The 14,963-nt window shown below is 43.7% G+C and overlaps 1 protein-coding gene across 1 annotated transcript in view; it reads left to right on the forward strand.

Moving 5' to 3' along the window:
* Nucleotides 1-14,963, forward strand: part of TXNRD3 (thioredoxin reductase 3) — a 311,226-nt gene that overhangs the window by 52,870 nt on the left and 243,393 nt on the right. The window contains exons 2-3 of the mRNA XM_069643385.1: nucleotides 9,861-9,921; nucleotides 14,125-14,234. Coding sequence (XP_069499486.1) covers nucleotides 9,861-9,921; nucleotides 14,125-14,234 — 171 coding nt within the window. The remainder of the gene's footprint in view (nucleotides 1-9,860; nucleotides 9,922-14,124; nucleotides 14,235-14,963) is intronic.

The raw sequence follows: 14,963 nt of genomic DNA on the forward strand, positions 1-14,963 counted from the left end.
ACACACAGGCTTTTTTTTAAAAAATGTTTTTATTTTTTCTTTCTTTTTCTACAGCCTGAAGCTCTCGCTCGTGTGCGAGAGCTTCCGGCTTCAGAAAAAAAAATGAATTTCAGCCATAATAGTGGCGCCGCACCTACAAGGCATCCCTTTAAGCAAGAGATGCCGTGGGCCGGAGCTACCATTATGGAGAAAATGTAAGGCCACTGGAAGCGGAGGCCTTGTTTTCCAAATCCTGAAGGTCCCACGGATTTGCAAGAGTTTGTCTTTAGGAAAAAGGCCTCCGCTTCCAGCGGCCTCACCCTTTCAGCCTTAATCGTGACGCTGCCCCTATCCAGCTGGCGAGGGGCAGCGCCACCGTTAAGGCTATATAGGCGAGTCGTTATCCCCTGCCAGGCAAGCCTATAAAAAATAAATGCAGACAGCACCCTCAATTCCATTGCCCTGCATCCATTTTGCCATCGCTAGTCACCATTCCAACCAAAAGGAACCCATATATTTCCATTGTGACTTTTTTTCTTTTATTAATCACTCCGTTTTATCCGGAAGCCTGTGTCACTTCCATCTTGGGGCAAATGTTACTCTTGCAGCCCTGAACATGGCTTCCCATGTTCTAGAATATCTATACGCATCCATGTGCGCTTGCGGGGGCTGCCAATAGCATTAGAAGTGGATTGAGTGGGAGTCATTCATCCGCCACTTCTTCTCCTCTATCCAAGTCAGGAGTTAACCCAAGAAAATCGTATTTTTTTGGTCACGGTGCCTGCTATGCAGCATTTTAAAGTTATGCTTCATTGCTGCGGTATACAGGTTCCCATGAAACATAATTTTAGATATTTTCTTCTGAAATCTCCCCCCCCCCCCCCATCTCCTGCCAGTATTGTTTACAATGTCTCCCCATCAAGACTGATGCGATCAATACCCTGTAGATCCTAGAAATGATCCCCTTCCTACCTACAGAGGAACCTAGAACTGTTTCAGAAGGGGAAGTGGATGTTTCAACTTATTACCTAATTTCTGGTCCGTAATCAAAGACTGTAATCTTGTCTTGACCAGTACCTCGCTAATCTAATCATCCGGAAACACCTCTTTAAACGATTGTCCCGGCCTTTCCAGACACCCGTCAGACCATTGTTGTGTGCACTGGAAGCCCTGCCATACTAGTTCTTTGGGAGGAGGGGGGGAACCCCAGACGGTCATGGTGAGAGGTCCATGAAGGTAGATTTTGTTCTCCACAAGGACAGCACCCCCATGGTTGGTATGTCTTTGAGTGGAGCCCGGAGCAAGTCTATTTAGCTGGATGTGTATCCAGGTCCTCCAGATATGTTCCTAGGTTGTACCTCATGTGTTCAAGAAGGACTCTCAGTTGGGCTGCTCGGTAAGAAATCTGTCAATCCAAACCCTCCATTAGTCCCTCGGGATGGTGAGAGTGGAAGCCTTGAGCCTCACACTTGCTCTGCCTCATGAACTTGCCCACCACTGCACGGAGATCCTGGAAAAACCGATCCAGGCGTCTTGTAAGTTACGCTATGTATAAGTATAGGAGTCGAGGAAGAATATTCATCCGGCTGTACCAAGACCATATGAGAAGGCCATATCTTCGTAAGTCTAGTTTAATGGCTTCTATGAGCGGGTCACTATTTAAAGCTGATTAAGTCAATGGGTCTCTCGGTGGGAGAATGCAAAGGTATTTGATCGACTCCTTCTCTACCTTCATGACCGGTATCTTCCTCTTGTTATGTAGGCTGGAACACAGGGTGCGATACGGTATAATGGATGACTTGGTCATGTTAATGGTCAACCCCACGAAGGACTCTAATGTCTCAGATAATAATTGTAATCGCCAGGTGCTCCATTGTGAGCGTACAGTAGAGGGCACGCCTGTAGTCAAATGAAATGGAGCGGGAAGTCTACCATTAACCTGTACTCGTGATAATGGTGCTTTGTATAGTGCTGACACCCTTTTTCTGTATTTCTCGTCAGTCCCATCTTTTCCATGAGTTTGGCCATATACTGCAATTTTAAAGCGCTCGCACAGCCCGCGGGCATTGATGCGCTGTTACAGGAATTGTTGGGTTTTTATGTTGCGTAATTGTGTGTGTTTTTTTTTTTTTTATTATTTTATTTTTTTTTTTGTCTTCGTTGCGTAGTTATAACGCGCTTAAACACCCAGAGGTTTCTTAAGCACGGACCCGGGAATCGAACCTTTGTTGCTTCGTGACGTCTTGTTTCCAAGACGTGCACGTTGCCGTTAAGCTATCCTCCTCGGATCCATTGACCCCTTTGCCCCCACATTCAGACTTGTATATTAATTGGTAATACTTCCAGCTCTAACCAGTCTGATATCCAACAGTCTTATTTTCCATACTCCCTCAATCTCCACGCTAGGATCTTTTCAGCCTTGTCACCCTTTTCGTAGTATTTTTGTTTGAGAAACAGTAATTTCCTCTCTGTATCATGGAGCATCAGATTCTTAAACTGGGTCTTATAGGTTTTAAGATTCATTTGCTAGCCTTGGTGTCGTGTATTTGTTGAGAACTCTCCCCCTGGCTGCCCGCCTCATCTTTTGCCCTTAGGTCGTCTTCCTGCCTAAGCCTTTTTTTTCTTTTTTTTTTTTTGGATTTGCATTTTTTCTTTTGGTCCCAATCCCTGTATTGGTTCCAATCCCTTGTAGCCATTACCTTTACATTCAAAGTACTCTATAATCTCCGTAGTAAGACTTTGAGAGACCTCTTTATCCTTTAGGAGGGCGTTATTACACTTCACCTTCCTTTCTGCGTCAGGCCCCACTCTTTCCCTCCCCCACCCGCACTAAGGCCTGATCCAACCATGGCACCAGCTCCACCCTAGACCCAGATATGTGGATCATCATACTAGGATATGGTCTATCCTTGAGTATGAATCGTGAAGGGGGGAGGGATTCCGGAAACTGGAGGGGTCAGGGACTCCATAATGCCGAAGTCCTGGTTTATTGCTTGAATCCCCTTCTTTCGGTAGACCCATGTCCCATCCTCGTTCTGTTGCTGATCGGGTCGAAAAACATGTTAAAATTCCCTCCCACTACTAGGGGGGCCCTGCAAAAACCACTTGAGTTAGCCGCTTCCTAGAAAGCTATGTCCTCCATTTGGGCACTACACTGTACCCACTGTGTTTATTTCCCCTGTATCTTCCCCTAAAGAAACCGATAACAACCCTCCGGATCCCTGAGAACCTTATCCACCAACCCAGGCTGTTGACCACTATCACCACCCCTCTCTTTTGTGTGGTGAAACATCCTTGATGTCTCATGGAATGGGGCCGGGTCCTCCCACCCCATCAGTGATTCTCCTGGATGAAATCAAATCCGATTTGACACACACAGTAGATGTGAAATTGTAATTTCGATAAGGATACCTTGCACCCTTTTGACTTATGATTTACATGCTGCCTTCTATAACAGAACCTGTTAACTGCAACCCAGGTTGAGCCTAAGGGGAGTCCTGACTCTTGCACACCTTGAGGCATAAATTAGTTTTCAAAAATTGATGCTGAGTTTGTTAATGATTAGCAAAGTTGTAATAATACAATTATCACCAGAAGTTATTTGTACCCAAGACATAAAATGAGCAACAATACAACAGTTTTGTGTACCGAAGACGTTAGTGAGAGTAGTCAGGCCTTGCAAATTCTTTAAAATTCCACTAGACCAGCAAGTTAAGTAACTTGGTTTACCTAGAAATTGACTCAACCCATGGCAACGGATAACGACAAATTTAAATGTGCGTTCTGCATGTCACCACAAACCCACTTTGTTTGCTACACTGCTTCCAGCCGTGCATAGGTCAGCCATGAAGAGTGAAACCGTTATGACACTTACTGCGAAGTATGTTAGTTTCAAACATAACTTGACAATGGTACTCGCCCATCATTAAACGCAAGTGGGCAAAAAACCCTGGATGAGTGTCTGTAAAGAGAGGTTAGCTGCATGAATGCACACATAAACCTATATGATCAGGTCTGTAAATCGTTTTGCCAGCTCTCTCCTCGAGGTGCTGATGTATAATGCAAAGAGAATTGAGCTCTGGAGGCTAACTACAGTGTATGGTAGCGCAGCAGATCTGTGTAAGGTCACTGGATGGAATTATTGATCTCTACTTTGAATAAACATCTAGTTGGAGGTGTGTATTTTGTAAGAGGAAGTAAATTAAGAGACTAAGCAGAGTGGCTGGCATAGCAGGCAGAGAATTGTGCAACCTAGGGGGAATATAATAGTTTGCAGGCCATCTCACTTTCAGGGTAGCTAGTATAAAGCAACCGGGTCATAAATGATCATAGAGAATGTCAAGGAGTATGGCATCAACTCATGGGTTGAGCACTAGTTGCACAGATGAATGCAACCAGCAAATTACAAAACTAGGTTTGCCATCAAAAGCATTTGACTGTATGACCATGTACAATCTCAAGTGTTCCCTCATTAATATGATGCATCCTCCCTAACAAAATGAAATATAGTGGGCACTATGAGATTTGGATACACTAACCGAAAATGTACTGTAAAGAATGGAGATGATGCAGTGTTTCGTGGTATCAATACTGTAATTATGTAACAACTTACATTTTGAGGAATTAAATTGCATGATTCAATTTAACACGCACTGGTCTTTGCAAGACAGGATATAGTTGCCTTAATAAAATGATCATCCTGATTATTTCCGGTTTCAAAATACTTTAAAGGGCATGTCTTGCCTAGCAATCCCACACAAGAGTGGAGAAGATGAGTACTGCTGCTTTCTCTCTCCATTAGCCCCTTTGAACTTGCAGTGAACAGAGTAAAGAGGGTGAAGCGAGCCTCGAGTGCAAGAGAAGCTGTGGTACCATTTACACGATAACTTAAATAGCTAGCTTTGATACATAATTGTCAATTTGATGAGCAAACCTACAGAATTGCATAGCAAATTGCTATGTGACACTTCTTATGTTAGGCCTTGGTTCTATAACCATCCAATAAAGATCCTAGCGGGTCTCAAGATCTGCCTGGAAGCCCAGTCCATCCAGGCCTTCTATTTCCAAAGGGATTGTGGTCCAAACCCACTGTCATTAAATGCCCATATTTCCCTTCAACTCTCCTGTCTATGGAACATGCCTGTTCCTGGCTAAAGGGCTTTTCCTGTCTGGCTTTTACAGTCCTGGTTTGAACATTCCCAGACGCACCACAGCATTTTGGGAGGTCTAAAAGCCTGACCATTGCAGACCCAAAAATAGTGCTCTGTTCATTTTGCATGAATGGACCAGTGGTGCGAAGTTACGTGCTGCCCTGTGACAGGAAAGCCTAATTTTGCCTGCGCAGTGTCATTTATGGTGGAAAAGGGCATCCGGTATAGGGCGCTTGGGCACTTCTGGGGTGTAGTTTGTCCTGCAAGGGGGGTTGCGGAGAAAGAGCATTACATTCTGAGGCAGCTGACCACTAATGATGTTTCTACTTTGTAAACCAGCACCAGAAGTGCATTGTAATACCATAACCACATCCCATAAGGTGGTGGCAATCGGTGGTGATGTGCACTTGACAGATGTGTGGCTTGGGTTTATAAGCTGGAATTTGCCATGCATACGCCCTCGGAGCAAAGAAGTGGCCAACTCTGGCTGCCATCCACGAGCAACCAAAGAATATCAACAATCAAATTGAAGAATGGACTGGATCCCTACACTGTCGACAACATGATGGAGATGTTGTTTGCTCATTTCGAGAAATCGAATGTGGAGTTGTGGATTGTGAAGGCATTCTGAACTTTAACATCGATCATACTGTGTGACCAGAGATTTGGCAGGTGTTTGACCTGCTTGGCTGTTAAAGGAGGAGCTGGGTACTGTGAATAGGCTGATCGTGAATTCAACTTCCGTTTCTTGACACTGATGAGATGCGTTCGTTCTTCGTAAGCGCAAATGTACTTTTCTGCCCCTCTTGCAAAGGTTTTTGGAGAAAATGTTGTATTCATTTGCTGTGGCAACTAAGGAGCCAGGAAGTGTTTACCTTGGTTTGGTCTGTTGTGATTTTACTTCCACATGTAGTTGGTGGGAGCTGGAGTGACTTTCAAGTTGTGACTGGTTGAGAGCACAGGTGTGTGTACGTCCCACTTGGCGTTGGATTCACTGTCTTTCAGCGAGCTACTTGGAGTGTAGCTGTGTGGATGTGGTGTTGGCAAATAGTAGTCGGATGGGCAAATGGTAGTGTCTCTTTTGTTGTTCAGAAGTATGCATGGAATGTGGTGTTGGCAGGCCTGCTAATGTCAATTGAGCGGAGTAATCGTTTCTAGTGTGTGTGCGTTTGCCAATGGTGGTTTGCGAGTTGAGCTGTTCTGACCCGTTGCGAGACAAGTTGGCAAAAAATTACTTGTAGGCGTTTTGGCATTTGCCTGGATGCAATTTAGTTGGTTAATTTTTGCAATCTTCTCTTTCTCGACGGATGGCCCAGTTCATTTGAATACTTACCTTGATTATTGGCCAATAACTGTGGAACACATGTCAGTTATTTACCGGTTCAATCTCTACTGAAACAATTCCTTATCCGTATGATTCAATTTTTTACAGAAACCAATCTACGTCCCATAGCAGACGAAGGGCTAGGTTGCCCGGAACGTGTAGTACACATAAGGAGCTGCACTGCACAGATCTGTGGCAGTGCTTATGCCGCTTACAGGAGACCGTAGTTCCTCACTTTTTAGACACACTGATGTTGTATTTAAAATGCAAAAATCGTTGTGTTTACAATATCGCAAAGATGTACTAACAATTGTGATTTCTTTATCTTTTTGTAAACATTGCATGTATTTTTTTTGTTACGTGTGGCTCTTGAATTTACAAATGACTAGATATGATTTTACAGTTGCTCCAGGCCATGGGGTACACAGTTTGTTTAGATTTAAAATGATGGGTGCCCACGCCTGTTGAAATAAATTGGAATCCGGCAGGCTTTTTCGGGAATGCATGTTGTTCTGTGGATGCTATGTTGCCAAATTGCATTGCAGCTGCTTGTATTGATATGATATGGCATTTATGACACACCGATAAACGAGTGTTTCAAGACGCGACGAGGCAAGGGAGGGGGAACAGAGGGAAGACAACGATCTTACTAGGCCAGGTGTCATTCAGATTGCACCGGGTAGGGGAAAGTGCAGTACATGGGTACATGGGATAATAAATGAGATAAAGGAACGACCAGCTGGTTGCAAGTGCAGGGTGAGTGCAGACATAAGTGCTGATGGGGAGAGGGTGTGGGGGGGAACTGTAGGGATACAGAAAAACAGTCCCCAGGTGCAGGGTTTGCCAGGGAGGCAGTGCAGGCGTGCAACTGGCAGGGCTTGGGCCTGAGATCAGAAGGGTGACCTGGTAATCCTGCAGTATCAGTATCAGCAGGACTTCAGCACGGGATGGGGGAGAGAAAGCAGAAGCAAAGGGGAAGGTTTTAAAGTGCATCCGGAACCGAAGATTGTTCTCCTCAAGTTTCAGGGAGGCTGTTCCAGAGGGAGGCCCCAGCCGAAGAGGGAGATCTACCACCAACTTGTTGCTTGGAGAAGCGACTGACCCTGAGGAAGTTGGAGGCGGTTGAGCGAAGAGCTCGAGAGCTATTGTCAGAGATAATGTAGCATTGGAAAGTGAGGCTTGGTTATCTGGATTTGCTGCCTCGGAGTAAAGGACAGCATTTTGCATAGCAAAAATAAAAACAAACCTAATCCTTGCACACTCGCATAAATTGCATTCTGTCATAACCTTTTTTGACATCAAGGTGCTGTGCTTTGTTCGGGGTCGATCACTGGGTACCACAATCTTCTGTTACCAAGAGCATTCCACTTTTATTCTTCACTGTGCAACTCTTGCCTGGGTCTTGCCAGTCACCTAATTGCGTGATGACTTGCATTTCTCCAAATCTGCCTGGCAAACGACCTGAATACTGCAATATTGTAGCACCTTTCCGTCTTCTCCTTAACTGTTGCCCACCTAGCTTGTCTGCCATGAGCCTGCAATATTACTGTGCTGACAATTTAGCCCTGATGCTAAATTCTTCAACTGTTAATACAGGTAGCATTTCACACATTCCCATCCATACAACATTGCACCATCTGCCACAACGTGGACACTCTTGGACATCTTTGTGTGTGCAGAACACTTTGTCCTGGCAGCTTTGCCAAGGGAGGCAATTGGCCAAATAATCACATGCATCCACCTTGAGGATGAGTGGGTGTGCAAACGGGAAAAGGGTTAGTGATTTTAGGAGGGCACCAGAAGAAAAACGTGACCCCCTACGCCCCCCCCCCCAGCTTTTCAGCTTTAGCTCACCAGCTTTGGGCAGCAGTCGGTTTAAAACTACATGATGGTGTAGAGCAGCGTTGTAGCACATCATTTGTACAGTGAAATAATTAAGATGGTACTGTGAATTGGTGAGTTGGAAATGTGTCTTACTTTTTATGTGTGCATTCCCATTCAATAACCAGTGGACAAATACATGGACCCTGTAAGACTAGCTGCACAGGCCCATCTTTCATTGGGAGAACTTTGGGCTTTATTTGTAATGTTAATCTCAATCCCTGTTGCACCTGACCACCTATGGTAGTGGGCATTTGAATGCCAATACAGTTGCCATATTATAATACTTATTACTTAGCTAATTTTTCAGTCTACCATAAAAAGATTAGCAGGACCTATTTCTGACATGGAAACGGGGTAATATGACTCTTTAGTTGTTGCGTGCACTCTAGCAGAGTTGCAACTCAGTTGCGGGTCACAACAAGGATATTGTGCATTGGAGAACGACACGAAGTTCATGAATTGACTAATTATTGTGACATTTGAAACTAGCATCGACATGAGCAACTGTTTTTGGCTTTTGTTTAGGCACGGGAAAAGCATTTGGCAGGGTCCGTCATAGTGGTACTGACCAACGATGGTCGCAGCTGCAAAATTGTACGAGTAGCTAGCTGCGCGTATAATAGTCATGCCTGGCAAATGCCTAATACTTGTATAGAAGCTGAAACTGTTGGCTTGGCCAATGCTTGTTTTTAGCAGGACTTCGGACACAGTGCTTATTAATCGAGTAGGTGGACATGTCTAAACTTTTTTTTTTTTCCTACTGGTTGCTCATTTACAGTCACAAGTAAGTCATTAACGAATTAGACTACCTTGGGAAAAACAACGCCTTAGCAACCACTTCGAAAAATCACTAGCAGTCACTAGGATCCTCAAGTTGGATACCAAGGCTGGGTAAAGCTAGCTCAAAGAGATCCCATGAAGATGCGTTTTGGGAGGGGCAGCAAGTGGGTCGGAATGGCCGTAGGGATTAGCATTGACTGGCCATGGCAATGGGTGGGTAAATACACCTAAATGTCCCTCCCCGTATACCGTTTCTCCCTGTCTGAATTCTAATGCAAAAGTTTCACCTTTTAAATCACGTTATGACTAAACTGCTAATGTCAAAAATATACATTTCCTTTTCATTTGTATTCTAATACAAGTTTGCCAGCTGCAATATTTGAAGTATGCATAATTTCAAAGTAAAGCATACATCTTTGCTTACATGGATTCTCACCAGCACGACCATTTGCATGCCAAATGTGGTGGTTATCTAGTCAATGATCCAAGGGCTTTATAAGGGATGGCATGTTGCAGTTTCCTATGTATATTGGCATGTAACCTTGCTATTACTGGCACTTCAGAGGTACCTGCTCCACATATTGCATCCAAAGAACGTCCGTGAGATTTTCGTCTGACTTGTTTCATGATGAGATTGGGCTAGTTACTCCTAACCGCCGCCCTCCCGCGGTTATTTGTATTAATGTATATCCCTTCTGAAACGGGCTTACAGGACATTCACAGTCTGCTTTTGTTTTGCACAGGTGAAGGAGCTGTTTAATTCAATGGGTGTCGAATACAATGCTTTCGAACTTGATGAATCTGGTAAGGAACTGCCCTACATATCAAGTTTCTTTGATATTGGTGTCCGTGAACATTGCTTTCACTCTATAAACGTGTCAGCTGTAGTGTTGCAAGAGTGCTGTCTTAACTTTTGATGTAAACTAATTTTCCTATAACTGCTTCCTTTTTATTTTAAATGACCCTATGCGGCGTTAATCTACAGTCAGAAGTGACCTTCGTAAATGGAAGAGTGCTTAGTCATGCCAGATTGGCATTGTTCGAATGTTACTGCTTGAATGTCGTCTGCTAGTTGTAGCTAATGGGCTCCATTGCATTTAAACTGGGTAACCAATTTACTTGGTCGGTTGGAATATTTCGGAATATTTTGCTATTTGGTGAATTAGACACCAAATGGCACAAACAACTAGCTACAAATGGTGACAATCGTGGATACGTCATAAAAATAAAATGTATCGTTACCACATGTCCGAAATATTATCCATGATTAAAGATCCAATAGTATCCATGATTGTCACCATTTGTAGCTAGTTCTTTGTGCTATTTAGTGTCTAATTCATGAACGTTTGCTGTATGCCATTTAGTTGACCTGTCAATTTCTAGGTCTTGCACCATTATTCAAGTTGGGGGTAACCTAATTCTTTCCCAAGATTTTGCCAAACGTTGGTGTTTGATTTTGAAGTATGAATCACAGGAAGCCTTTTTGATAATTGTAGCACCTGCTGGTACTACCACCACTATCTGACCTATTGCAAAGGGAATTCATAGCCCACTTTTCTGCCTCCTTGCAGATTTAGCACCATGGAAAGATATACAACAGTCCCACTTTCTGAAGGAACTTCAAACCTACCTTCTGATCTCTACTAGCGATGCTCTTCACTGCACCTCCTCTCAGATTTGTTCTGCATAGCCATTTAACTTCTGCCTCCCATGTATGAAAAACGTGGTCCCCCGCAACCCCTCCTCGTGCATTTGTGTGTGTGTGTGTGTATATATATATATAGGCAACCGAGCATGTGCACAGCCACCATTACCCTGAGACCCAGTTAAAAGTTTGAGGGATCATTCCCCATTCAATACATAGATCTACAGAGCATATTGCTGATGATTGGAGTTGTGTTCAGAACAAGCTAAAATTACAAATGCACTTGGTGTAACCATAGTTTCAAAAATAGTGTGACCCTGGTTCACGAATAACAAAGTAAGAAAAGAACGTCCATTTTTATTAAACATTCACAAATGTATGCATGCAACCAGCAAATCTCGAAATGTAATTGAAAATGTCATAAACATAATTGACATGGTCTCATCACCTTTTGTAAGTTACTAAGTGCTAACATTAGTTATTTTCCTGGCTGTTGTGCAAGAATGTTTGTGTTTAGGTTCTCTACTACGCTGACTTATTGAGTTGAGTTTTCTTAACCCAAATCCACTATCAAGGCTTCTGGTTTGTTTTCCATAGAAATTATTAGTTTCCGGATATATACAAATGTTCTTGGGTCTCTCTCAAGAATACAAGTTAGCCCATCTAACAAGCTACCATTTGTGCAGCAATGTATAAATTAACGATGCATCCACTTAAATAACTCCTTTAATCAAAGGCTTGTGGTGCACACAGCATCTCGGTCTCTGAAAAGTCTTCTGTCTAGTGGGTAGCTCAACAAGGTTAGTGGTTGCCTTTGACATAGGGCTGGTGATCATTTGGCGAATTCGAATCCTGCCATCCTTCGAGGCTGACCAGTTCCATTGGCTGGCTGGTAACGGCTATTATGGTGCTTAGCAATTTAGAAGTCAGAGGAATGTGTGTTTGTTTTATTTAATTTTTTTACTCTGTCCATTCACTCTCCACCCTCCTCCTGTCTGTGCGATACCAAAACGAACCACTCCAAGCCTTATTTGGTTCTTGGTCTGGGGGAATTACCCTTCCCTTGTCTCCTCTGTGGCAGGTTGTGCCTGCGTTTTATTGGTAAACTGATGTTGCTGATGGTCCCACGACGCCTCACTCCACCTTTCTTACATGCCCAAATAAACCACATGGGGGCTTCGGGGGGGCTGTAAGGGGGGGGGGCATGGCTTTCTTTGGGGGCAGGAAGGGACCCACTGTGCCTGTATGGAAAAGCTCTAGTCTACCTTAAATCAATAATTGTCAGATACACGCATGCCCGAGCGTTGAGATACGAAGCTCAGGGGCTCATTGTGGTCGGCTCACATAAGAAAGCAAATGGTCTAGGTAGCGCATTTCTCTACTGTGCAGCCGCTAGCTGGAACAAACTCCTTCAGACTGGAACCCAATCAGCTCCTATTCAGAAAAACTTTGAAAACGTTCCTTTTCAAATGAAGACATTTGATCCTAATTAATTGACGGCTCCTCGCTTTGTCTTGGCTCGCCCAGTGTCCTCTATCTTTGTCTTGTCTTTTGCCATTTGTATGTGTCTTACCACGTCGCCCCGATGCTTGGAGGCTTTCGGCGCCTAAAAAATAGATAAAACTGTACTTTCAGCAGGAGAAACAACCTGTATTGTTTATCGAGCCTTGGGCTTTTGTTGGAAAATGTATTAATGAAGGTGCCTGAGGTAATAACACTCGATCATTGTTGCATCCATGTAAAGTACAATGCATTGTAGGGACCATTTTATATAGCGCCTTTTCCCAATAATGTGGCCTTGACGTGGTCGTGGTGCCACTTGGGCCACAGTCCAGAGTATGGGAAAATCTCCAAGGCCAAGATAAGTAGTTAGGTGGGCTGCCTGGGAGATGCTGAGGCAGGTCGGGAGAGGGCATCCTAATTTTGTCATGGGTATATCGCGTGCGTGCGTGCGTCAGTAGCTGTGCCTGCGGCCGGTGTCTACCAGTGGTGCGTTAGTAGTTCTTGGAGGATCGGATGGAGCCTTGTTGACGCCACTGCGTGTGTCCTCTAGGTGCACTAGCCAGGATGCTGTAGTAGGTCGTCTTCCTGTCGTGAACAAGCGAATATAATGCATCTTCTAAGCGCGATAGACGGGTTATCTTAATGTCTTCTAGGCGCGATATCGCTGTTACCTATCTTTAATTGCAGTTTTCTGGCAATATTCACACATGTTCTATTGCAGTAGACAGGCTAAAGTGGTTTTGTGTGATTAAAGTGGTTGGGTGTTAGGAGGTGCTTGTGAGAAGCCAACCATGTAGTCTCCCCCCCCCCCCTTTATGGCCACTCTGTAGATCACCATAATAAATTCTGTAATTTGTTGGACTTGATGTCTCCCTTTTTGTACTTCGATGCTCGATTATCGTCCATTCGGCACCAGACCGTTTCCTCTGATTAGCAGGAGCTAATCACAGCTCCTGGGTATTGGGCTTTACCTGGTAGGCAAGAGCTAGTACCTAGAAGGGGAAAACATTTAAATTGCACATGACTCCCCAAGCTAACATTTTGTTAATTATGTATAATGCTTTGTTTTTAAGCGGCTCATGCATGTTCAATAATGCTGCTCTGGAACATTCCCAAATAAACTAATGTAATGTCTGAGGTTAGTTTCTCATCAGTTGGTCTTTAGATTTTCTCCCCTCCCCTGCCTATTCTTGGGCAAGGGAGTTCTGTTCCTTTATTCACCTACCCTTTCTTTGAATGACCATTCCATCTAGCCCCATAACCCAAAACGCCATACACACAAAGAAAACCAAATGTTGCAGATTGAGTAAATGCTTTCATTATCCTGGTGTCTGCATCTTTATTTCTAAAGTCTTTTTAAGGGAAAAGCATGTAGCCTCTGCTAGCCAGGCCCTTGGGGCCACTGGCTACTACAGTACAAGTATCTAGATGGAGCAGTAGAAGTAACTGGATAGAGCAGAGGATTTAAAGATCTGGGACCTGGGGATACTGATGAGGCTGCTATCGGATGGTAAAAAGATAGCCTGAACCCCAAAAAGAGAACTGGAACCCAGGAGTGAGATTTGTCCCTCTCAGAATGCATCCTACACCCCGAGTTGGCAATCCTCGCCCTTCATGCTATAGGTTCTCCCGTTTTAGTTTAAGGTCCAAACCATATGCTCTGTAGGAGTAGAGCACCATTGCTGATAATTGCTACAGGGTAGATGAGATGACCTGTACGGTTCTCAAATGTTCTGTTCCTCATCACAAACGGAAAGGGCTTGTGTGAACTCTGCTGAATTTTTTTTTTATTTGTTGAACATGTTGCAGAATGGCCTTTTTGGTTTAACTTTTTTTTTTATTTTCTTTTTTTTAAATAGATGATGGATCCACCATTCAAGAAATACTCTTTGAGATGACTGGACAAAAGACTGTGCCAAATGTGTTTGTGAATAAAGAACATGTGGGTGGATCAGATAAAACTTTGCAGGTAAAGCCATGTTGTCAAATCGCCTCTCGCTTGCCCAGCTTGATGACACTAACCCACAAGCAATGAGCATAAAACCAGATTTGAAGCAACAATGTGATCCTTGTTCTGCATGGTACTTTGATCTGCATATCGATGCTTGAATTAAGGTTGGCATTTATTTATTTTTTTATTGCTTTTATTTTTTTTCACTAGTAAAGTCAATTTTGTTCCGGTCCTGATGCCTTGCCCATCTTGACCTCAATCTGCAATCTGACTATCTGAACCCCAACAAAGCAACCTATTGTATTCTTGATAGTTAGATTCGCTGGATGTATAAAAGAGTTAGTGGTGTGCATGTCAAACAAGGCCCGCAATGGTTGTTTCTACCGGGTGCAGGTATAAAAATGTCTAATTGCAAAGCTACTGCCCAGGCCTAAAGTCACTCGCCCCCGCCATTTTCCAGATGCACAGAGCACACTACTTGCCAAGAGTTAATTATTAGTAGCCATTGGCTAGTGGACGTTTTAAGGGCCTGTAGTGGGAGATGTATATATCCTGATACTCGAGTCCCTTTTTAATGTTTTTGAAAATATTGCCTCACATTTTAGTTTCTTCACCCATCTTCCTGATAAGGATCAATACTATATTTGTGCCTCGCCCCATACATAAGTCCAAGTCCTCCATGGTATTCTTCATTGAAGAATGGTAATCGAGTTTTTCTTTGCCCGCCTTTTCTCCGGATCATAAGGT

Source organism: Ambystoma mexicanum, chromosome 2p (assembly GCF_040938575.1).
Source record: "Ambystoma mexicanum isolate Mex_15411 chromosome 2p, UKY_AmexF1_1, whole genome shotgun sequence".
Taxonomy (NCBI): domain Eukaryota; kingdom Metazoa; phylum Chordata; class Amphibia; order Caudata; family Ambystomatidae; genus Ambystoma; species Ambystoma mexicanum.